Source organism: Sphaerodactylus townsendi, linkage group LG03, assembly GCF_021028975.2.
Source record: "Sphaerodactylus townsendi isolate TG3544 linkage group LG03, MPM_Stown_v2.3, whole genome shotgun sequence".
NCBI lineage: Eukaryota > Metazoa > Chordata > Lepidosauria > Squamata > Sphaerodactylidae > Sphaerodactylus > Sphaerodactylus townsendi.
Window position 1 is genome coordinate 90,468,534 of NC_059427.1, and position 26,262 is coordinate 90,494,795.

The 26,262-nt window shown below is 41.3% G+C and overlaps 1 protein-coding gene across 1 annotated transcript in view; it reads left to right on the top strand.

Moving 5' to 3' along the window:
* The window catches only part of PDLIM4 (PDZ and LIM domain 4), a 93,578-nt gene that overhangs the window by 55,362 nt on the left and 11,954 nt on the right, over positions 1 to 26,262 (top strand). Inside the window, exon 4 of the mRNA XM_048489830.1 lies at positions 23,950 to 24,128. Within this exon, the coding sequence (XP_048345787.1) occupies positions 23,950 to 24,128 (179 nt within the window). The remainder of the gene's footprint in view (positions 1 to 23,949; positions 24,129 to 26,262) is intronic.

Sequence of the window (26,262 nt, forward strand, 5' to 3'; positions counted from 1 at the left end):
TGTGGACAAGTCTACATCAGGACCACAAAACGCAGCGCCCAGACACAAATCAAAGAACATGAAAGGCATTGCAGACTATTTCAGCTGGAAAAATAAGCAATAGCAGAACACATGATAAACCATTCTGGACACAGAATGTTATTTGAAAACACAGAAATTCTGGCAGCCACTACGTCAGACTACACAGAGAAGCCATTGAAATCCACAAGCACACGGACAACTTCAACAGAAAGGAAGAAACTATGAAAATGAACAAAATTTGGCTACCAGTACTTAAAAACACTAGAATCAAGGCTAATGAACATCAAGACTAATGAACACCACCCAGACACAGGATTTCTCTCAGCAGGAAGCAATTAAATGGATTCTCCACACCCACCATTGGTGACCCTAGCATAGGCAGATGAGGCAATGGTCTGACTCAGCATACAGCAGCTTTATACATTTATAAGAAATGCATTGACCTGGCTTTCATAAGAAGAAAAACCCTGACTTGCACCATTGCTAGACCATATGACAAGCAAAACAAGGAAAAATAATTTGGAGACATAGTGAGAGTGTTTCTCTTCTCAATTAATGAAAACATTAACTGAAATGTAGTTAGATTTTATCTACATGTTATACAAGAACTTGGGAGACTTGTGTAACATGTACATGGCTTTATCTGTCAGCTTTATTTAAACCTAGCTGCTCCATTTTCACTTATTTTTCCACCAATTCCTCAGTTTGGCAAGGACTGTTACTCTGAATATCAGGCAGCCTTCTGCAAGATCTCTGTATACTAAATCAGATCATCAGCTTCATTAGTGCAGAGTACATTGTACTTGGAGTGGCAGCAGAATTCTAAGGCAAAGGTTTCTTGTAATCTTGCTGAAATTCTTAAGTGCATTGAACCTTGGACCTTATGCATAAAAAGAATCTGCTTTATCAGTGACTTGTTGCCTGTACTCTGAATTTTCAAATATAATATCTTCTGCTCAAAAAGTGAATTGCAAAGCATTTATTTTGGTTTGAACGGATGTCCAGCTCAGTAGAGAATCACCAGGAAATAGCTGAAGTCATGGAATAAGGAACAAACAGAGAAAAAGTAGTAGATATTTCACAAAAGGGAGATTGGGGACACTGAGGGAAAACCCTCTGTGCTTGCATCACCCCTCCTAGATTTTCTTCCTCAACCAGAATATAACTATGGAGATGTTTTTGGATCCAGGCTCATGATTAGATTCTGAATAAAACAGTTCAGTGTTTGTAGAATGGTATCATGGTATAATGAAGGAAGCAATATAACCTACAAACAATCTTTAAATCTACCTGAAAAACACAGCAGATGCTTCACTCAGCAAAATACAAGAGAGACCTCCTCACTTCTGCAGAAATCTATTGCATAACCTGCAGCTGTAAAAAGGTCTACATAGGAACTAAAACACAGCATTGAGACTCATATTAAAGAGTACGAAAGACACTGTCGGCTTAACCATTCCAAAAAATCTGCAGTAACAACATACTCTAAACAAAACAAGACATAACATTTTATTTGAAAACACTGAAATTCTGGACAACTCAGACAGTTACTATGTCAGACTACACAGGGAGGCTATTGAAATCCAAAAACACCAAGACAATTTCAACAAGAAGGAAGAGACTGTGAGAATTAACAAAACTTGGCTACCAGTACATAAAAACACCAGAATCAAGGGCCAAGGGCATGCTAGGTCATGGATAATTAACTCCACCCAGACACAGGATCTGCATTTACTAATACTGCTGCTACTGCAGGGAATGCAAATGTGAATACGAATGTAAACCCCACCCATAATGCAATGCAGTCAACCACACCTTTGCATAGCAAGTTCCACCCAAACACTTACTGACTAGTTCCCCACCCTGGGACATGGACAATATATACCCCACTAAACATTCCCTTCACATTGGACACAGTCTACACACTTTTCTATGTGATACACATCTGAAGATGCCAGCCACAGTTAAAGGCAAAATGTTAGGAACAAGATCTACCAGACCATGGGCACACAGCCCAGAAAGCCCACAACAACCAGAAACAACATAAATTCAGTATTATTCAACCTCTTTCTAACTAGAGGATGGCTTAGATCCAAATTTTGTTTTTATTTTAATTTGATGTAGCTAGTAATTTGAGGTCTTGGTTCATGGACATTTCATGTTGGAGTTTTATGTTTAAAATGCTAATAGATATAGAAAACATCGCAGATCTAAGTAAAACAGGATGGAATGTAATATGAAAATGGAACAGAAAATATATTAATGCATTTTAATCTAAATGCATACAGAGAGAGAGAGAGAGAGAGAGAAAGAGAGAGAGAGAGAGAGAGAGAGAGAAAGAGAGAGAGAGTCATCAAGTCACACCTGACTTACTGCGACCCAGTGGTTTGCCATCACCTGCATCTGCATGGGCTGAGAGAGTTCTAAGAGAACTGTGACTGGCCAAGGTTACCAAACAGACTTTGTTTGGTAACCTTCAGATTAGAATATGCTGCTTCTAACCATTGTACCATGCTGGCTCTCTAAATACTAAGTAGGTACTGAAAAATCCACACCATAGTATACCTATGGCTTGAGATCCATGGACAGATCTGTGCTTCTGAGGGCTAGCCAATGGACTGTCAAAACTCACTGGCATTCTATCTCGGGTTGCCAGCTCTGGGTTAGGAAATAGCAAGAGATTGGGGGGGTGGAGCCTGGAAAGAGCAGGGTTTGGGGAGGTCGAGGAGCTCAGCAGGGTATAATGCCATAGAGTCCACCCTCCAAAACAGTCATTTTCTCCAGGGGGACTGATCTTGGTTTTCTGAAGATCATTTGTAAAAGCAGATGAAAGTTGGCAACCCTAATTCTGTTCTCGAAAGAAATTAGGTTTTGAGGTGTTGTGTGGTTTCCAGGCTCTTTGGTCGTGTTCTAGTGACATTTTCTCCTGATGTTTCGCCTGCATCTGTGGCTGGCATCTTGAAGCTGTGAAAGCCTTCAACAATACAAATTAGGTTTTGATGTGACCCAGCTAGTAACTACAGTATATGAAAATTATTTTGAATCAGATTGATCTTTTGGTGCTTCCTGCTAACATAAAAGTTGCCACAATGAAAATGTCTTTCAGTAAATACATGCTGAAAATACTGCTTTGTATCAGCTCTGTGTGTGGAGGAGAGAGGGGTCTTCAGTGTGCCTTGGCATGTTACAGTCCTGGAAAAAGTAAATAGACAACATCCAAAACAGAACTTCCAAGGCATTCAAACTTTGGCAGTATTCTTTGCATTTGGAAGCTAACACAAGTATTGGTCTGTTTGCCTGGATTCCATAATGTTGATCTAATACTATAGCCAACTGCTGCAATAGTGGCAGATGCCCTCAGTTCTCATGTTAAGGAGCAAACAGGAACCTCAGGATTCTGTATGATACTCCATTGTCTCACTATTATTAGGGTACTAGCAGTAAATCTCATTTTATAGTGAAATAAAATGGGCTCAGACGGGGGAAGTTTAATCTATGGCTAATGAATGAAAAGTCTTCTTGCCCCTCCCCTCAACCATTAAGGGGTTGCTCCACCCCCCACCCCCCGGGCTTCATTGAATCCATAGCACAGGCATCCCCAATAGAGTTGCCAGTTGCCAGGTGGTGGCTAGAGATCTCCCACTATTACAACTGATCTCCAGGCAACAGAGATCAGCCCACCTAGAGACAATGGCTGCTCTGGAAGACAGACTCTATGGCACTATACCCAGTGATGGGATTCAAATAATTTAACAACCGGTTCCAGTGGTGGGATTCAAATAATTTAACAACTGGTTGTTTACAAGCACCATTTTAACAACCGGTTATGCCTAAGTGGTGCAAACCTGCTGAATCCCACCACTGATTATACCCCACTGAAGTCCCTCCCCTCGCACACACTTCAGGCTCCGCTCCCCAAATCACCCTCCCAACACAGAGCTCCCAACTCCAGAGCTGGCGCTTCAACCTGGGGTGGCTCTCGGAGCCCAGGGTGGCTCTCGGGGCTGTCCCCCTGGGTGAGCCACCGGCTCTCACTTCACTTGGGCAAGTTCCTCTCCTGCCTACCTTCTCCTGATGCAGCTGCTGCTGGCAATTCTCCCTGTCCTGCCCTAGTGAGTCTCTGCCAGCGAGACTTCAGTATTTCTTTTGGGAGGGGGCTTGCGGCAGAGCCGGGCCCAGGTTGGTTTTTGTGGCCATGGGGGGGCACAGAATGGGGAGGCTGTTGCCAGCCTGGCAGAAGGACAGCTTGCCACCATTGGCCTGCCAGACTCAGCTTGGTCTTTGAAGGGTGGGAGAAGGTGGACTGGAGAATGGGGCCTGGCTTACTCCTGGGTCAGGGGAGAAGACGGGTGGGAAGTGGTGAGGGATGCACTTCCCATCAAGTGGCGCAATTGGAGCAGCAGTGACGTAGGAGGTTAAGAGCGCACGTATCTAATCTGGAGGAATCGGGTTTGATTCCCAGCTCTGCCGCCTGAGCTGTGGAGGCTTATCTGGGGAATTCAGATTAGCCTGTACACTCCCACACATGCCAGCTGGGTGACCTTGGGCTAGTCACAGCTTCTCGGAGCTCTCTCAGCCCCACCCACCTCACAGGGTGTTTGTTGTGAGGGAGCTAGGGCAGGGAGATTGTAAGCCCCTTTGAGTCTCCAGCAGGAGAGAAAGGGGGGATATAAATCCAAACTCTTCTTCTTCTTCATTACATCCCCTAATGAATTATGTATAGAGATATGCCTGTATTGCTGTTGTTTGTATCCCTCTTTCACTTTTTTGCTTAATATTTTTTAAGTCTAGTTAGTGAGAGGCTTCATCTTCTTATGCAAAACTTGCTATACAGGACATAAAGATGTTGAAATGTGATGCTGACAAAATAACAGGCTCATTATGCAAATAACAGGCTCATTATGAATTTTCCTTCTTATTTTAATGAGTTTCACACCCTTTTTTAAAAAACTCTTGCTCCATCTGTGCTTTAAATACCAAGATATATTTCAGACTGATATCTCACTTTTGTACCCTATGTGATCCATACTTTGAGAAGGCAATCTTGAATAGAGAAAAACATGGTATAGGCCGATCAGTGGCACATATACAGGGCCTGCATGTTCGTAGGAAGTGCTCCTCTAAAAGCTAGGTGCTGGGAGAGAATAGCAGGAAAGGCTTTGGCCTCTATTGTCCCTGTTATGGGTCATCTGATACAGTTGGTCAGCCTCTGTTGGAAACAGGATGCTGAGTTAGATGAATCTTTATTCTGATCTTACCTTATGTCAACATTATCTGTGCATGGTTGAAACTTAATTACTTTAATCCTCTTTGAGAAACTTTCTGATAGCTGGCTTTATAACCAAGCTTGTGTACCAATTCTCATATTTTGTTTTCTTTCAATATGAATTCATTATAGTGTAAAAGAGAAGATGCCTCATTCTGCAAGGTATTGTACATAGTGAAAAAAACTGAAAGCATTGTAATTCTTATTCAGAAATAAATCTTCAAGAATTTTCATATTCTAAAAACACTCTTAAATAGGTTTTTTTTAAAAAAATGAGATAAAATCCAAACAATAACTGAAGCTACTGGAAGAGGTAAAATAAAAAATGAATTTCACTACAGCTGTCTTGCTAAAACCTACTACATTTTAATATTGCTTTTAGTTTTAATGCAAAGGAAATCAGTTCAAATCTTCCAAACATTCCACAATTCCCCTATAGGTTTATGGAAACCTCATCTGCCAGCTTGGATTGCAGAGTCCATTGAGCATTACAGTCATATAAGCCATATATAAGATTGGGCAGAAGCATTTTTTAACATAAATCTATCCTAAATTTAAGCTACTAGAGCTGCTCTAACAAGAATCTGACTACTAAAGATGCATGAGGCACAGGATAAAGGTACTGAATACATTTGTTTAACCACTGAAAAAGGACTGTTTCTCTTTCTAGACTAGCGGAGGTTGGGGGTTGATACAAGACACAAAGGAGATTTATCTAAACAAGAATAAAATGCTTGGCAAAGAACAGAACAGGAAAATACTACATAGTGTTATTAGAGGTACAAGACAAATGCTGGCACCTTGTCAGGAGTGGGGAAAGAGGAGTTTACCAAGAGGGCAAATTGTTATGTAGCCTTTCAATTTTTATGAAAATTAAATCAGGCTGTACAAATATGATATATATAAATATGTATTCAATAAGTATTGTATATGTTTATTGGAGAAGTTATGGTCTCTGTGTAATATTAAAACTGAAAACCTATGACCACCAAGGCCTTTACATTAGAATGGTACATTTACCATATTTATTATTAATGTCCTTCAATGATAAGACAGCAGCTGCTGAAATGGTATCATTTTATTGAGCCAAATAGTCAGCTGATAGTATTATATATTTTTGACTTGCTGTACTTTTTTCTGTTATTAGTGTTCAGAGCAAAAGGAAACAAACACTGTGGAACACATTCCAGTTGATTTGAAAATATGCCAAACTTTATTATCTGAAAATTCCCTGTTTGTGTATATGCTCATAAAACATTTCTTTGTTTCAAAAGCTTAGAACACATTTTAAAAGGTATAGGTTCAATAGACTTGTTTAAAAACAAATGTTATTATAACGAGTGTGCCTTTTTATCTTTGCCATGTAAATTCTAGTTCATACATTGAAGCAGCTATTTGAAATGGGTTAGCGTGGCTGCAGTTCCATGTGGAAGGCTTTGAAATGGCTTTTTAAGCGGTTCATCTGCGATTCATCACAGCAACACAAACCAGAGAAGGGATTTTTCAAGAATCACATTATGTGTGATTCTCTTGTTTTAACACAACTCACAGCTGAGTCTCGTTAAAACAAAAGAATCACACCTAACGTGATTCTCGAAAAACCTGGGTTAGGAGGAAAAACGTGGAACGAATCCATGTTAGGATCGGAATCTGTGTGAAGTTTCCCCCTCTCCTTGGTTTTTTTTACTGGGGATATCCTGGCTTAATTGGGCCATGCAGAAAGGGCCTCTGTTTCCCAGAGACACTGCCAGACAAGGCAGCCCAGTTCCCTCCTTATCTATCCCCATCCATATATTTCCCTGAATTATTGGGATATTTCTTTCACACTGCAACCATTAATACATATATCCAGGCCTAAGGCTTATTAGTTGGTGTGTGTAGTTTCTTCCCCTGAGACAATTCACTCTCAGTCAGCAGGGATGATAAATAAGACATTAACTTTTGTTCAAAACTTTAAACAACTTTGTATACAACATTTCTTGGCACTGGTACTTTTGATCCCTTACTTTGGCTTTTTCTGCACAGCACAAATAAAAAATTTTCAAGATGTGGAAAAATAGCATTTTGGGGTGGAATTCTGCAGAGTTTTTTATTTGTGCTCAAAATGTTGGGGGGGGGGTTGTGTGTGTGTAAACAGTAAGCTATTGATCTTTTTTCCTGAGACAATTTGGAAACATTTCCTGCTTGTTGTGCAGAAAACAAGAAACATTTTATTTTTCTTGTCCAACTTTAAAGTTTCCACTTTCATTTTTTTCTGCAGCTTGTGCCCACCATTTTTGGTCGCTTCAGGTATCCTCTGTACCACCCACCATTTGTTGAATGTTTCCCACAGATGTTTCCTCAGTTGACATCATGGCTGCCTGCTATTTCAGTGTTTAAAGTACATGAATAAACTTAGTTTTGCCTAGTAATTACGCAAACATGACATTTTTTCAAAAAATTTTGGTTTTGTTTTCAGTGAGGTTTTTTTGAAGCTGTGAAGACTTGATATGAGAAGTGTCAATGATGATTCAACCTCATTGAAAACAAAACATAATGGGGAAAAATTATATGCTTGGGTAATTGGCAGGCAAAATGGCAGAAAATAGAAAAAAACACTTTTAACTGAAAATGCTTTATTTTTTCATGATATACAGACCAAAAAGTGAAAATGGATCTTTTTAAAACATCTGTAAAACATTTTAAATGGTCTGTGCAAAAAAGCCTCTCTTCATTCATTCTTCCAATTTTGTCTGAAGCCATCTTTCTTACAGCCAGCTTCTGACACGTTTTCCCCTCAAAGTCTCAGTCCAGTGTCCCTCTCGCACAGCTCTTCCTGCTTTTATCAACCTTCCCACAACATTCCATTGAACTGGACCTGTCCATTACATCCTCAAAAAGTTCTCTGGTGGCACAGTAAGGGGAAAAATGTGCAGAAAACTTCTGTGTGGAAGCTTCATTGCTATTATATAATTGCATAAGTTGCTCTCATTGCCATCTTCTGGGAATACAGTGAAAACTCAGCTCTTGTTAAATCCAAGCAGAGACTGCCCTTTCAAATTAGTGTCATACATATTTTAGTCATGCTGAATTCAGCCATGAACAATTTTTATATTGCAGCTCACAAATCCTCCACTACATTTGTGGTGGCATGGCGAAGGGTAGTCTCCATTTCATTCCATGCATGGCAGCAGAGTATAGGCTCATGATGCCGAACCTATGGCACGGGTGCCCAGGGCAGCACTCAAAGCTCTCTCTGTGGGCACACATGCCATCATCTCCCCCTCCCCCTTCCCCCCTCACCCAGCCAGAGGCAGCTGCCAGCAAACACTTTGGGAGTTACGCTACACAGGCTGACCATGCACAAGGTGCTCTGCCGGCTGGGGCTGAGCTTCAGGGAGGTCCTCTTGAGTCAACCTGATTTGCTGTAAATACTATCTACTGCCCCACAAGTACCCCCCTCCCCCACAAAGCTTGGGAGACTGGAGGCTGACATGCTTTTCTTGGTGTGTAACTTTTGGGACCAAACTGAAACTTTGGGGGTAGGATTAAAAAGCAGCAGTCCAGGTGAGGGGCTTCCATTGAAAGGAGTGCATCTGCCAAGAGCAGGGCAGGCACAGTGGTGGGATTCAGGCACTCACCTCGAATGGAGTGAACTGTTTGTTAAGGGCCCCCCTCCCCTGGGAGAGAGAATAACGGGACTCTTAGTGCCTGGGAGCCCAGGACGGGGAGGAGAGATCTTGCAAGGTCACTAGGCTCGCGATGCCAATTCCGTTCCTACAGGATCAAAGCAAAAGTACGAAAGACAAAAGGCATTTCACAACGATAAAGAATTGAGCTAAACCAGGCCCCGACCAACTGGCAGGAAAGGGAGAGGAGCATCCCATACCTCCCTGAGCATCCCTTCCCCATCCCCCTTGTCAGAATTAGGGCCATTCTGACAGAGGCAAATGTGGGACAGAGAGGTCCATTTCAAAATATTCTCCATGCTTTTATTTTTCTGTTCCTGCTGCATTTTTGTGGGAAGTCAAGTGCTGTGATGACATGTGAAGGAAAAACCACAGATCAGATGGCTGCTCCACAAATTTAGCTTTCCTGAAGTTATCCCACCCCTTGCACAGCATTCTTGCTTAGGATTGCCTTTCTCACTGCCTTTTTACTTCTGTTTTGTGGTGGTGGGGTTATTGGGTTTCGGAAAGCGAAAGTTTTACTTCCCTCTCCCCCCGCACCCATCCCCCTTCCCCCACCAGGCCCCCAGTGTGATAATAGTGTAATTATTTCAGGGAGATTATTAGCATTAAATCTCAGACCTAGTTTTGGGGAAGCTATGTGCTTGGGATTTACAATGTTGCAATGCGTTGTTGCTAACCCCACTGATTTTCATGGGAAGAACTAAAGCGTGATCCTTTACCTGGGAGTAAGCTCGGTTGCTGGCAATGGGGCTTGCTTCTGAGTAAACCATCCTAGGGTCATGATTCACACATTCGAAGCTTTGCACGGTTGCTTCAAAGCAAAGCCACCGACTACCACCAAGCTTATTCCCGAGTAACACGCACCTTGGAGCCAACTGTTTTTTCTACACTAAAACCTCAGTATTCAGGTTAAATTGCCGTGTTGGCACTTTGCGATAAATAAGTGAGTTTTGGGTTGCAGTTTGGGCACTTGGTCTCGAAAAGGTTCGCCATCACTGGTATAGGCTGAACTGTTCCCATGACTTGGGTGGTTGCAAGACAAGCCGTGTCTTGATTTATTCAAGCAAAATTTGTGCTGCAAGGGGGTGATGGGGATAAAATGTTTATGTAAAGAACAGCTTTTTAACAAAAGGCTGAGAATAACTAGTTTTACTAATCTTCTACATTCAGGATACATGTTTAGCACAAGGGTAGTCCTACTGAAGATTATTCTCTTAAACATTCCTCTTAAACTTTTACATGACCCGCTGGCATCCTGCTAGTATGCAGATGTGGAGAAACACACACTATACTCTTGTGATTGAACTCCTATAAAACACGGTAAGGTTTTGTGCCAGATTTCAGTTTCATGGGTGAAAGCAAAGATTGCTAAAAAATGTATTTAATGACTTTCACACCAGCCTAAACAGGGAAATCCCATTATCCCAGATCAGATACCCCAGCCAAGATTTCACTCACACTGTTTATACACTCTTATTACAAAATGTAAGCCTGATGTATCTGGGTTTGTTGTTCAAGGTTCCATGAATGCACTTTGAAGCTGCTCCCAGTGAAAATTATTTTGATCTGGATATTTGGAGCAAATCAGCAGTTCATGAGTTGCTGATGGAAGGACATAACAAATGAATAAGCAAGGCAGATAGTCAGAGCATTCTAAGCCCGTGGTGGCGAACCTTTGGCACTCCAGATGTTATGGACTACAATTCCCATCAGCCCCTGCCAGCACGGCTAATTGGCCATGCTGGCAGGGGCTGATGGGAATTGTAGTCCATAACATCTGAAGTGCCAAAGGTTCGCCACCACTGTTCTAAGCTAATATAGAGTCACCTTACTGTAGGCTTTTTTTCTGAGTCCAATTCTTTTGTCTACTGTTGTTTCTGTGGTTTGGATGCAACTGCTTTTTAGGACCCACAACAGAAAAGAATATGGATTTCAAGAAAAAAAACCCACATTTCTCTGAAAGCTGCTGTTCTCTTCATTGTTGTTTCTTTGCTCTTTTTATCCAATAAACATAGTTTTAATTTAGGATATTTTATTTTGCATTTGTTTTGCCTGAGGGGACTCTAGTAAATTTTTAATTCGTTTCTGTAATAGTATAGGAGAATTTATATTACTTTGCTCTCAGCAATGTAGTTTTCTTTCTTCCTTTTTTTGTCTCACATGAAGATATATTTTCCTGAACAGAAAAATGCAGCACTAATCCCTTTGTGGCAAGTTAAATTGTACAGTTTATTTTTCTGAGATAGGTTTTTTTGTTATAGTGATTTTATGCCACCACTTTTCACAATTGCACAGCAAGAGAGTGATTCAGATAAGTCTATTTCTCTGCAAGCTTTATAAGAAGTTCTATAATTTGTAACATACAATAAAAATTGTTACCTAATCCTTTATAATCATACCCCACAGTTCTTCAAGCCTGTTTTTCTCGTCCTCCTCCCAAACCACCTTTCTGGCATGGCTGATACTGTCTGAAAGTTTGCGTGAGAGAAAAAAGTAACACCATTATTTCCCTCTGATTTAGAGGGACGGTTCATCTCTTGCGACTTCTGCAGTCATTACAGACATTCATATCCACGTTAGAATTTAGGAAGGGGGCCAACAGGTATGAGCTGAAGATAGAAATTGGTATAATGAATGCCAAAGTCATCAAAAACATTTCTTTCTTCCTCCTGCTGTGTGAAAGCCCAGGGGGCCACAGGGATTAAGTTACCAGTGATGTGGAACTGAAGGGAAAAGGGGGTGGAAGCATAGGTTCGGGATAAGGATACAGATGAGGAAGTGGGATGAGAGAAGAAAAGGTAGGGCACAGCTGGCTGTGAAAGGTGTATGGTGGCAAAGACACTCCACCATGCTCATTTTTCCATCTGTATGGTCACAAGGACACCTGTTGTGAGTTTGCAAACACTTGATACTCCTGCAAACCACTCTCATGACTTTGTTCTTTAAAGCTTTTAAAACTAAGTTTAAAGACAAGGTGCTTAACACAAAACTTTGCAGATTCTTATACTGAGCCAAATGGAGAACACCCTGACATCTTTGTTCTAACTGTGAACTCACACAGAACATGAAAGCACCTTTTCAAGACACTTTCTGGATATTTTCTTGCTCAAAACTTGCACCCAAAACTCCCCTCTTGGAATGCCCTGTTCACACCCAGAGATTGCATATTTCTAGGAATAACTGTATGTATGTATGGAGGGAGACATTTCTTCACACCCTCCAAACCCTGGGAAAGTTGATTCTTGGGTCAGCTGAACCCACAAGGATCACAGCCGTGGAGATTATACTGAGTACAGGAAAGGAGGCAAAATTACCCCCTCTTTCCTCTATGCAACTTCATCCCCTTCCACTGCAGTGATTACATCCCCTTCCATAGAGATTAATCATCTGGGGCTAGGCATCCCAATCCTCTTGAGGGTGGAAAGGACTACTTAGGGGGAACAGTGTGCAAGTAATTAAACTAGACCATCACTTCTACCAGACATAAGAGAAACCCCAGGTTAAGATTACTCTGAATAGATCACACCTGTGTTTTCCAGTGGAATATGATTTGGTAAAATACTTGTACACAAAAAAGAGCTTGTTTCCTTTATTCAGATCTGTTGCTTGAGGAATCCTATTGTTATCCTGACCAGGCAGTCTCCTCTTAAGTGTGTATGTTTGGGGGTGGGGGTGGGGGGGAAATTAGCTGGAGATAGAGCAAGAAGGGGTACCTGGGATTGATAACCTGTGTATACCATAATTATCCTGGGTGAGAACTCTTAAATGAACAAAAAGTTGTTGGAACTGACATGAGTTTTATTAAGATAAAAAAAACATGTATTGTTGAAGGCTTTCACAGCCTGAATCAACAGGCTGTTGTGAGTTTTCCGGATGTTTGTGGCTGTGCTGTGGTAGCTTCTGCTCCTGACATTTCACCTACATCTATGGCTGGCATCTTTAGAGGCATTTCATGGTAAGATGTGGGCTACAACATTATTTCAAATGCACCTTTTTAAATACTTTCTGCTCTTCATTTTTTGTACATTAGAAAAAAAATGAATTAGCAGATTCCTAACCTCCACATTTTACAAGGTTAAGCACCTTGTCAGGCAGATATGGAAGGCCATGCTGGGTCAGGATTAGTTCATGTCAGTTTCCAAGGCAACACTGGAGGAATGGTAACATTTAGGCAAGCCAAGAGGTAATCCAAGATAGGGGTTTTAGACAACCAACACAAAATGGGAAAGAAATGTAGTAGGTAAGGCTAACAGGAAGATATGATCAAGAGTAAATGTACACAGAGAAGAAAGAAAAAGGGGCAGAGTTTTCACAGAAAACAAGTATGAGGAGTGTATTTGGTTCTCAACATAAAACTGATTTCTTTCCATTCTTCTTCTTACAGCTGGACAGAACAAAGTTTACAAGGGCATTATAAAGTTTACTAGTATAATAAGGGATTATCCCAGTTTAGATAAAGTTCTAGAACAGCAGGACAGCGAAAATGTATTCAACACATTTTCCAGGTGGCAATCTTTCATTTAGCAAAATGAGTTCCAAAGGGCTCCAGCCAAAGTAGTCTGGAGGAGAATTATGGGACTGCATCCAAAGAGTACACTTTTCTTAATTCTACCATCCCACTGCAGCCCAAAATGCCCCCTAAAATGCTGCTGGGTCCGGCGGAGACAGCATTTCAGGAAGTGCTGTGGGCTGCAGGAGGAAGAAGGGTGAAAATCTTTCATTTGTGGAAACTCTTCTTGGATCCATCCAAGAGTCTTCAGCAGCAGCATAATGCCCATGGGTCAGGGGAAGCATGACACCCTGGGCGCCCCCCAGTGCGGGGGCATGGTAGGGGCATTCCAAGGTGGGGCAGGGGCCGGCGACACTGCAGCAGGGATGCAGGTTGCCCGTGCACCCCGGGCACTGTTTCCCCTTGCTTCGCCCCTGGTCTTCAGTGTTAGCTATCTTCAAATACTTTGCTAAATAGCAAAACATTTGGCCATTTTATAAAGATAACAATGCTGGTTGACATTTCTCAGCTATTCTAAGGTTCACAACAATATCATTTGCAAGAAACACTTCAGATCCTGAAAGTGTCATGTAAATGCTGATTATTATTAGTAGTAATAATGTTATGACACCCTCACTCAAGATGATTGTATATCAAGAGGCTAAATACCATTGATCCCAATTGGAGGGAGAGGAGGTGAAAAGCAAGGTCTGAGAAATGCAAAAACAGTGGCCAGCAAAGTAGAGATTTTTAGCAGATTGTTCAGTCATTAAATCTATATTATACTGATACAATCAGGAATAAAATAGAGTGCCAGTTACTATTCCATTTTAATAATAATAATAATAATAATAATAATAATAATAATAATAATAATATAAATTCTTTAGCACCTAAATATTTCAAAAACATTCTGAGAAAGAGAACATTAAGAGTACCTTCCTTTCTTGTTGTAGAATTACCGGGGGCACACTGATTGCCAATAAAACAGTTTCCATTACAAATCTCCAATTTAAGATCTTTTGAAATTCTGGAACCAGCATGATTCTCCCTTGGCAGATAGTCTTCCAGTCTCATCCAGTTTATGGCATTTAATGAGTTATACATGTATGTTGATGTTACATAAATAATACTGTAAAACATGAAAAATACTCACTGCTCAAAGTCTGAAAAAGAGAATAATGTTCTGGTTCTTTCCAAAATTCCTTGCAGATGGCATATTGTACTTATTATGAAAAACACATATATTAAAAACTACTTCCCTTGATGCTTAAAGATTAGATTTCATATGTTAATTAGGAATCTTAGGGATTATTAAAATATATTTGCCTCATTCATCAGTTTGAACAACAGATATGGTGAAAACTTCTATTTTTAATAAAAAGGCAAACTTTCCTCTCTGATATGTTTCAGACCATAATAAAAACCAGATATTCTCCCTTTGACACTTGTTAACTCTTTCCTATCCTTCCTTATTTACCGTATTTGTCATAAAACTCTTTCCTCTTTTCACAAGACCCCTGATCTGGATGGCCCAGGCTACCCTGACCTCATGAGATCTCAGAAGCTATGCTGGGTTGGCTCTGGTTACTATTTGAATGGACCACTAAAGAAAACCAGAGTTGTGACTCAAAGCCAGACAATAACAAACCACCTCTTACCTTGAAAACCCTATGAGATCACCAAGGCGCCTTCCACACATGCAAAATAATGCGTTTTCAAACCACTTTCACAACTGTTTGCAAGTTGATTTTGCCATTCCGCACAGCTTCAAAGAGCACTGAAAGCAGTTTGAAAGTGCATTATTCTGCGTGTGCGGAAAGAGCCCAAGTGTGGGCTGTAACTTGATGGTGAAAAAAAAAGTTCTGGTTCCATTGCAGCCAAAATAGCAGTCTTGCGGCACCTTAAAGATCACTAAATTATTGTAGCTTAACCTTCTGAGAGTCAAATGCATGGATGCTACAACATTTCATTGACAAAGATATAAATATACAAAGCTTCAAATAAAGGTAGTCTATGAAAAGTGAACAGATATTACAACTACAAAAAAGGCAGAACGGCCAATTCTGTCCTTTTACTGGGATTGTTGCATACAACATGTTGCAAAGTGCTGAGGTTAATCAGGAGGAATATTAATAGAAATACTAACTTTGGATCTGAGAAATTTTAAAATTCAGACCTCTTGCCATATGCCAGTTATAGGAAAGATTCTCTCTCTCTCTCTCTCTCTCTCAAGAAAAAAAAGCTATTCTGAACTCTAGTACAACACATTAGTTTAAGACTTTCTTTCTTAACCAAGTTTGGTTTTCTCTTTAACCATCATTTCAGATGATTTCATGCTAACATAGAAAACTCTTGGAACTCTTGGTCTGAATATAATTACTGAAGTCAAGTTCTCTTCTGGTTATTAAACTTTTACTTTTCCTTCACTTTCAATATACTTTCAGTTTATTTTCTAGCCTGAACAATAAAGCCTGATAGATTATTTTCTGTATCTTTTGAATTCTTAACATTTAAACAAAGAAAATTGTCATTAATAAGAATTTCCACTCCTTTATTGCTTCTTGAGTTGATGTTCATTGCCATGGAACAGTATAAACACAGGTATCAAGATTAGCAATTGACCTAAATGGCATAAGGCAAACAGTGTTTGAAGCATGTTTGAGTATCGTATAGAATGAAGATCAACTAACAGAGTTGCTTCAGTGAGCTAAGAAGACTGTAAATCCATTCAGGATTGCAGTAACAATCCCCACAGTTAGCAGTTTTCCTGTTGGGGAGCTGTTGTGTTATACTATTTTGCTTTCTTTTATTCTTCTAAAAGTGCAATCCAGTTTGCCGCAGCAGCCAAAGGTGACATGCCAAAGACAGTGCTGCATCTCCTCCAAAGGGGTTTTAGGCAGTGCAGAAGGTAGGGAGAACAAGAAACCCCTCCTGCTGCCCAATTCTCCCTATTGCCTACAATGACACACATCACACAAAAGTATAGTATAAGTCTGAACGTCCGGGGGGCAGCATTCCTGGGTTGGAACACTGGTGGAAGCCAAATGTTGGCTTCACATCTGGGGATGTCCCAACCTGCCCCACCCATGCCAATACCCACTCAGGTAGCCAGCACAGCTCTACGGCACCTTGGACTTCTGGGTTTCAGTGCCACGGAGTAGAGGGGTGGCCGGCAGCTGGTGCATTTGCTCTCTGCGCCAGTGGGGCTGCCCTTATGTGGCAGAAGGGGGCATCTCTTCAGTACAGCCCTCCGCCATTCCCTATGTAGATTCTCAACTCCACCCCCCAATCTGGATTGAGTTGCCTGAATAATATGGCTTGTTTTTCTGAATTCTGATAACATCACACGCACATTCCAAAGCTTTTGGTTTCTGTTAAATATAATTGGTAAGGTAGTTTGTTTGAGCTAACCTCTTGAGATTAATTGGTATCAACACAATGAATAGAAATGCTGTTGACAGATACACCTGTCGAAACTACAGCTGACAGGGTACCAGTAAATATTCTTGATGTGTGCATTAGCATACAATAACTAAAACAGTAAGTTCAGGTGTTTCACCTACAACATAATGCTGTAACACTAAAGTTGCATAGCCCAGATACAGGAATGTTTACTCAAAAGTAAGTTAGCTGAATAGAGACTTATTCCCTACTAAAAATGCATAACTTTGCAGGCAAAAGCTGAAGTGATTTTTCTACCTTTTACCCATACTATAACTCTTTAAAGCAGCCTTTTAATTTATTGTTTTTCGCTTCTTTCTTAAAAATATTTGTAATGTGTCAAATGACCTCACTAATTCTAGCAGAAAAGCAGAGTGCAAAATGATCCTGTTTTGAAACATGATGCTGCTGAACATGTGTAAAGGTCACTGAATGCAGGTCTTAATGAAAGGATTTATTGCAGGGAAATCCAGTAGGAGCAGCAGTGGCGTAGTGGTTGAGAGCAGGTGCATTCTAATCTGGAAGAACCGGGTTTGATTCCCAGCTCTGCCGCCTGAGCTGTGGAGGCTTATCTGGGGAATTCATATTAGCCTGTGCACTCCCACACATGCCAGCTGGGTGACCTTGGGCTAGTCACAGCTTCTCAGAGCTCTCTCAGCCCCACCTACCTCACAGGGTGTTTGTTGTGAGGGGGGAAGGGCGAGGAGATTGTAAGCCCCTTTGAGTCTCCTGCAGGAGAGAAAGGGGGGATATAAATCCAAACTCTTCTTCTTCTTCTTCTTCTACCTGGGCAGCACAATCCGGGGTGTGGCGGGGGGAGGCTGTGCCATGACTGGGCATAGCTCAGCAATGCCATAGCTGAGTCGCCTCCTAAACGGTGGGCTGTGCTGTAGCCAGCCCTGAAATGGAAGTAAAAAAGGCATCAGCTGGGGGGGAAAACCCTCCATTTGAGCCTGTCCTCCAGCAGCACCCTGTGTCATGCCAAGCAAAACCTCAAGGTTGCCAGAGGCTCTCAGATGGTGGCATACAGACTTTCCATTCAGCAATCTGCCCAGGAGGTGGACTTGAGCACCCCTGCTTGATGCTGCTGATGTTGCCCCTGCTTGATGTTGCCCACATGAACAATAGTGTCAGGGTTTGGGCTGGGCAAGGCCCCTGTGCCCATAGTCTGGGAATGGGGCCAGCCTCACCATTCATGGCAGGAGGATGGAGGCTGTCTACAGGTGACTGAGGATGTGGAGGCATGCCGATTGGTACCTGGCCTTCTACAGATGCTGAGGTACGAGCCATGCAGCATTCAACAATGTGGAGTCAGCCCACAAGAACAGTTCAGCTCCCCCAGTGGCAGCCCCCCTAGCAACCCAAAGATACAGAATGACTGCAGAACCACAGAGGTGGCCATGACACTCCACTCAGGCGGACAAGGGTCTGCAGATGTTCGATGTCAGCAAGCTCAAATGACAGGAAGATTGGAAATGCACCTGCAACAGGGAGAACAAATGAGGACACTTTCCTTCCAATACTGAGACCCCATCACATTCCCCATATCACCTACCTGCCAGGGAGCCAGATAGCAAGGTGACACAACCATAGCCCTTGACAGTCAACACCTCCTCATAAGAGGCCACTCTGTCATCAGGACCCACATTCTCCCCCTGGCTTGGCAGAAGGAGTTGTTTCACCACTTCCCCTACCCCTGTTAAAGGCAGCCCATTGGTGGCTGGTGTTCATCAGGTGACTCCCCCACCACCCACCCAAAGGCTTGTCTCTATCTTTTTCTAGAGGTTTTGCTCCCCCCTGAAGAAGGGAATGGGTAGCAGTGTCTTCTGAGCATGGAAGAACCATGACCTGAGATGGGAGGGCAGTTCCTCAGTGTAGCTGATTGGTGTCAGATGGTGCTGCCAAATAGAGGATCAGGACTTTGCTGGAGTGTTCAGACCCTGTAGATGGTCTCCCAGTGCTCATTGTGTGAGATGGCCTGGCTGGAGAGGACCCATGGCTCCAGGTCTGTGTTTTGTGACATGACACAGTTCCCCTGGTGGGTATGATCACTGTGTTTGGTCAAGGTGTAGCCATTCTTTCCTGTGACCTTCCTCCCTCTCCACAGCCGCCTTCTCTGCCTTGACTATCTGGGTCCCATGGTCATTCCCACAACTGAAAACCTGGGGTGGGGCTCTAGATTAGTAGCCAAACTGTTGCAGCTCTGATTGGGGGAGGGATGACTCTGATGGATTGGCCTCACACACTTGCTGTTGGCAGCAAGCTTCCAGTATTCAGTTCCTAGCTCCCTAGCCCCTAATCTCTCCCACAGACGTGACAACACATAGTGGGCAAACGCAAACAGCGAAACAGGCAACACAGATTCATTTATCCCCTTAGTGTTACCTGTGCAGGATCAGTCAATGTGATCTGTATTTGCACAATGGTAAGCCAGATATGAGGTGGAGAGTACTTTGAACTTCCTAATAACAATACGTGAGAGCAAGCAACATGTATCCAATGAAAGTGTTCAAGCATTATAGCAGTTCCTCCTAATGTCCCATAATGGACCCTTGGTAAATATTGCATTTTAATCACCAGTTGACACATTTTGATTTGGAAGTTGGCATGTGAATCCTTTTAATAGGAACTGTTCTCAAGAGTGAAATGCATGTTAGACATCTGAGCATTCCTTAGGGCTTTTATGTCATTGATTTTATAGTTTTAATGGGGCGTGTATTCCTTAGTGTTAAATATGGAAAAGACCATATTCTATTACTTATTTTTTACTTCAGTGTTATAAATGTGTTATAAATGCAGTCTTCATCTTGAAAGCTCTATGTTTTGAACTCATTGTCAATTCTTTCCGTGTCAAGCAAACATATTTTTTTCACTGAATTCTTTGTAGTTCTTTGACTTCATTTCTGTCTCAAAATATAACTTTAAATTCTAACATGGGGGGGGAGGTTGTGGAGTTTTCTTCTTGGAAGCATAAAAACAGAAGACATCCAGACAGAAAATGTAAATGTCTATTTAAAAACATTTTAAGTTTAAGAAATGTTAAAAACAAAAGCATAACTCTGTATACAGCAGATTAGTTAAATTCAAAACTGAATAAACAAGTATAATTTTAAACTTTGAAGGAATTAAAATGAATACAGAAGAATTGCCAAGGGCTGGTAATATATTTGGCAAAATGTTTCAGGTGCTTCTTGAGAAATCCATGATCAAGGAGGCACCAGTGTACAGAAAAACAATGTTTTAAGCAGAATTTCCTAAGCACAGAGCCAGGAGAGAGAGAGCAAATGCAAAAAGCAAAGATTAGAAAAATCCTGTAGGGTTGAATTATTACCTCCTGGTTCCTGTCAACTGGCTCCCTAGAGCTTCAGAGTCTAAAACCACTGAAGACTGAACATTCCTGTGATTTAGAAAGACAGTTCTTGTTCAGACAAAGAAATGTTTAATATGTTTAGTATTCTGGTCCAGTCTAATTCCTATGATAGCACTGGTTAGGATTACTATATTCAAGTTTCCCAGAATTGGATTACTTCTTTCGTATTGTGTGAAAATGATAAATTAAGCAAGTAAGGCACATTTGTTATGTTGTCAGTGAGGGATCACTGGTGAGGGATCACTGAAAGGTTAACTTAACTTCTTGCCAGAATTTGTTCAGTTCTTTTCTAAGGCAACAGCAAAGCACAGAAAGATAAAACAAGTAGGAAGTGAAGCACAAGGGTTGCCAACCTTGGGTTCAGAAATACTTGGAGATTTGAGGATGGTACCTGGGGCAGTAAGGTTTAAGGAGGGGAGTGACTTTGGGAGGATATAACACCATGCAGTCCATGGTGAGAGAAAAAATGGAGAAGGGAGAAAAATGACATCTCCATTTAATGTCTGGAAATGGGTAGCTGAAGCGCTGTATGGCATGGAGGTAAATAAACATCCCATTAAGCCTCTGCTAAAAGGATGGGACATTTATTTTTCCAGACAGCTGCCATCTAGGGTTCTCAGGTCCACAAAGATTAATCTAAGAAGCATTTGGGAGATGGACCCTAGGAGGGGAAGTGCCATTGGTGCTCACCTGGAAATTACATCATCCCCCTCCCCCTGTAATGCTCTAGGGATTTCTCCAATCTCTATGGTAAAAACAAAAAATATTGAGGGAATTTCTGGAGCATGGTGGGGAGAGGTTTTGACATCATTCACCTCCCAGATTTTCTTTTGTTGCGCACTTAATCAGGTGTGGGCAATTGAGTGCACGGGTAGAAGTTCACATATGAACACACTGCCTTATACTGAATTCACTGCCTTACACTGAAGCTGCTTTACACTGAATCAGAAGTCAGTATTGTTGACACAGACTGGCAATGGCTCTCCAGTCTTTCACATCACCTACTGCCTGGTCCTTTTAACTGGAAAAGCTGGGAATTGAATCTGATACTTCTGCATGCAAAGTGGAGGTTCTTCCACTGAGCCACAGCCCTTTCCCAGAACACTTCCTGCTTCTTTCCAGTATTGCAAGAGCAAAGAACAGGAGAGAAACAAAGGCAAATATAAATTACACAAAGCTGGAAAAATATGATGGTTTGGGAACATATGAATAAAGTCTGGACTGACTACATAATGGAGCTGCCAAAGTTTGATGCAAAGCTCCAAATCTGATAAATATTCAGTTTGTATCAGTCCTCAAATGTATCTCCCTGGGTCCACTGATCTCCCACAGTTGCAGCAAAACTTTCATGCAGTTGGGTACGACTGCTTGTTTAGGAAAGACTCAAATGTCTCCCATTGCCATTTCAACTCAGCCTCAAGCTCCTTGACTTCTACATAAAGATGAACCTAATTTTTCTTTTGTATAATTTATGCTTCACTTCTCATAACATGTAACTGTTTGACTGCATGATGCGCAAGGTGTGCATCAAAAGGGGCAGAGCAACTGAGTGATGTCACATCATGCTGCTTCTGCGGACTACATGACTAGCTTGAGCCTAGGGGATCAGATATAATTGCCAGCCTCATCTGCTGAGGGGAAAAAATTATGGAGTCTGTATCATAGCTTTGAAATAAATACTAGGTTGTGAAAGGTTTGCTTTCCGTGTTCTGTTTGGAAAAAACTGAGTTGTAAAAGGTTCTCTCTTGTCATCTCCCCCCCCCCCCACACACACACACACATACACTCAATTTAGGAACCCATCCCTTGTAAAAGAGTTAACTTTAACCAGACTTCAGTTTCTGTAAAGAGAACTATTTCAAAAACTGCACAGTGCAGTGTACTAGCAGGACTGTACAATAATCTTTCTCTGTGTGCATCGGTGAATTTTTATGTCCTCCGGAAAGTACTGAGGCAGTAATTATAGCTTTGTAGTAGAACGCAGCATGGATTTAGTTCTTATTTTTAAATAGTAAGTGGTTTCCCAAATGCCAAGGATCAAAAATGACCATAGGGAATGTCATCTTAAGTTTAAAGAAGTAGTTGTGTGAGAAATTATTGGTAGGCAAAGTAAAATTTGATTTTTCAGATAATCCGCCATTTTCTTCATTATCCAGTCAAAGAAATAAGAACATTTTCAGGCCTTCTTTCAGTGTGGGAAGCTATAACATAGTGATAGAAATATACACTTTTGTATATTTCAATTGTATAATTCAATTTATATTTTATCATATATATTTTAAAATAACAGTAGGAGATACAGCCAACTTATTGTTTGCTACTGCTAATCAAATGGTTTGTTTACTCACCCACCAAGTTTTGCATATGTAAATAGTCAAATCATTAAAACAATTTTCTTTCTGCAATCCTTTTTTGTTTGGTCCCAATGTGGTATTTCTCCTTGACAATATGTAAGTTTCAGACATCACTGTTCTATAGAATACTGTGGATTAGGTTACTAGCTTAATTTATAAAGTGCTTAGGGAATAGGGAAGTACATTGATAGGGGAGCTTCTTACAAAGCTTGTCACAAAGAAGTTTCCTACATCTGACATTGCCATTCCTGAGATTCACCAGGAAATTATAGACTCTGCCTTCTGAAAATGTTCTTTTTCCCCACCATTCTGAGAGCACATGGGCTGCTGTGCAGGAAAAAAAAGTGGTGGGAAAAGCTACTTGCTTCTCGGAGCTCTCTCAGCCCCACCTACCTCACAGGGTGTTTGTTGTGAGAGGGGAAGGGCAAGGAGATTGTAAGCCCCCTTTTAGTCTCCTGCAGGAGAGAAAGGGGGGATATAAATCCAAACTCTTCTTCTTCTTCCCTTCCCTATCCTCTCTGTTTGAGAAGCACGGCAAGAGCAAATGGGATGGAACAAATAAAAACTGTCTTCTGCCTGGCCACACATTTTTGTTGCCTGCCGCCTCTGTTTCCACTAGATGTGTTCACTTCAAGTCAAGCACAGCTGGAGGCAGTACAATGATACTCCAACAAGCTGAGCAGCAAATCTGTTGAGGGAACATCTTTCTCCTTGCTAGGCCACACTGCCCAGAACAGCACCCAGATTCAAACATGGCCTAGAAAACAAGGCAGTGGCAAAAGTGTTAAAAATTTCCGCTCCTCAGGTGTTAAGAGGGAGAGAGGGGGAGCCTGTATAGCTGCTGTGAGAAGGTAAGTTAGAAGAAAGAATAGCAAACAGATTTGTCGGGGCGTGCCTGGGATGTTGGAAGATGTGAAAATATGACAGGCATTTAGCTGCATAATGTTTGCCTCAAGGGGCAGTAAGATGAAATGATTTCTCATTCATGTTCCTATAGTTTTCGATCAACATTGTTCAGTGAAAATCAAAGGGAATCCCAATGTTCATGAAGCTGAGGTCTCCTGGCTTTCAACTTGTACGAGTCACTTGGACTTCCAGGACCAAAACAGTTCTTCAGAGCAAAAGCTTGCCTCAACATTCTGAATAATCATCTCAGCCAGAGTGTATGCATCATTACACTAACTCAAAAATAGTAGCAAAGATCCCATTCCATTGAATAAGCCAAAAGACCACACATATATTGTTACTACATGCATGACATTTTGCAAGAAAAGCAGCTTAATTCTGCCAATGGCATAAGATGTGACCAATCTTGATTTATTTCTTTGTTTTAGGATAATGGACCTATCCCAAGCCGAAGACCAGCAACCTTTTCCCCTGGAGGAAGCCCAACAGACAACAAGCAGATATCAGACTTGCAGTGCAGTAATCCTACTCGACTGTATACAAACAACAACACAGATTCCAGTTTGCCATCGCAGATGAGTGGTCTCTATATCACAGCTTCCCAAAGGTGAATAATCCCTTTGCACTTTTTTTGTTTTTGTAGTACTGCTCTTTGACTGTCAACTGGTGGAATTATAACTGTGGCTTCACAAAGCACTTAATACAGTTCTATATTCCCATCACAGCCCAGCATTGGCCATCCCCATGGCACAGGCAAACAATAGTGATGCGTTACTGAGCCCTCTTGAATTTGCTGCCAGAAAGCAACCACATGTTTATCTTATCCTTTTCCCAACAAGCTCAAGGAACTGTACATTCTGCTCCACTCCTTCCTTTTATATTTGCAGGAACCTCGGGAGTGGATTCAGCTAAAAGAGAGTCCTATCCAAAGTTACTCAGGGAATTTATGGCAGACTAATATGAGTCTAGGTCTCCTTAATCCAAGTCCAGTACTCTAACCATTACCCCACACTTAATTTCAAGTAGCCCATTTGTCTGCCTGACTAATTTCCTTGTCCTTCCGCATTTTCATTATTACCCATATACCGCATATAAGCCGAGGCACCTAATTTTACCACAAAAAACTGGGAAAACTTATTGACTCATGTATAAGTCGAGGGTGGGAAATGCAGCAGCTACTGGTGAATTTCAAAAATAAAAATAGATACCAATAAAATTACATTAATTGAGGCATCGATAGGTTAAATATTTTTGAATATTTATTTCAAAGAAAAACAGTAAACTAGCTCCGTAAGTGGAAAAGAAGGTCAACAAGAACAATATGTTATCAACAATAACTTTAAAAGTACAAAAACCTTAGCTTTTTTGTATGGAAGGGTTTTAAACAATGGATCTTGCCATAAAAACTGGAATGAACATGCCTGTTCACTGTGATTAAAACTACCCTGCTTTTTAAAATAATAGTTCATTATTTTTAGTGCACATATTTTTAAAATTGCACATGGCAGGTGTCATTTTAGAAGGGACATTCACACAACCTGTCAGGGGTGCAATTGTTAAGCTAGCAGCACCAGACTTTCAGAGTATCTTTAGGAGACCCTTCTGATGATATCACCCAGGTTTGGTGAAGTTTGGTTCAGGGGGTCCAAAGTTATGGACCCTCAAAAGGGTAGCTCCATCTACTATTAGCTTCCATTGGAAACAATGGGGGATGGGAGCACCCACTTTGGGGATCCATAACTTTGGATCCCCTGAACCAAACATCACCAAACTTGGCTGGTATCAGCAAGAGATTATCCTGATGATACCACCCAGGTTTAGTGAAGTTTGGTTCAAGGGATCCAAAGTTATGGACCCTCAAAATGTAGCCCCATCTACTTTTAGCTCCCATTGGAAACAATGGGGATGGGGCACCCCTTTTGGGGGTCCATAACCTTGGACCCGCTGAACCAAACTTTGCCAAACTTGGCTGGAATCATCAGGAGTGTCACCTGATGATATCCTGAAATTTTGGTGCCACTAGCCTAAAAACTGCGCCCCCTGGTGGCTGACAAAATAAAACCCCTAAAATATTTTTTAAAATACAGCTGACTCATGTATAAGTCGAGGGGGGCTTTTTCAGCACAAAAATGTGCTGAAAAACTCAACTTATACACGAGTATATACAGTACGTGATAAGTGCAATATTTTCAGATCAGTTTTAGGCCACTTCAGTCAGTGCTGCTTATTTATAATACATCCCTTTCCTTTCTTTTTCATTACACACTTCCAAAATCTCTTTCATTTGCTGCAGCCCACTGATTCCTCTTTATTTTTCTATTTTTCTGATTAATATTTATTAGTGAAATTTTTAAGTGTTGTGCAACTATGGATCTAAGTTTTCAAATTCTAAAAGCAGAGTCAAAATCAGCAACCCTCTTTACGCCCCCCCCCCATTTTTTTTACCTTTTAATTATTTCCTGATTTCATTTCCTTTTTACAACCACAGTTGATTTAAATGGCAACCTAACAGGGACAAGATGAAGTTCTACCAGCCCTTCCACCAACCTGACCATTTCAGATCCCATATGCATCAATTACCTTCTGCCATTTCACTCTGGAATAGCTAGCAATATACTTCTATTTAAATCAGTACACATTCCATGAAACAGACTTTGTAAAAAATGGAAGGACAACACAGAAAACCCTGGACTGCAGTAGTTTGGCTGAGATTTAATCTGGCTGTGAAAGAAAGGTGGCAG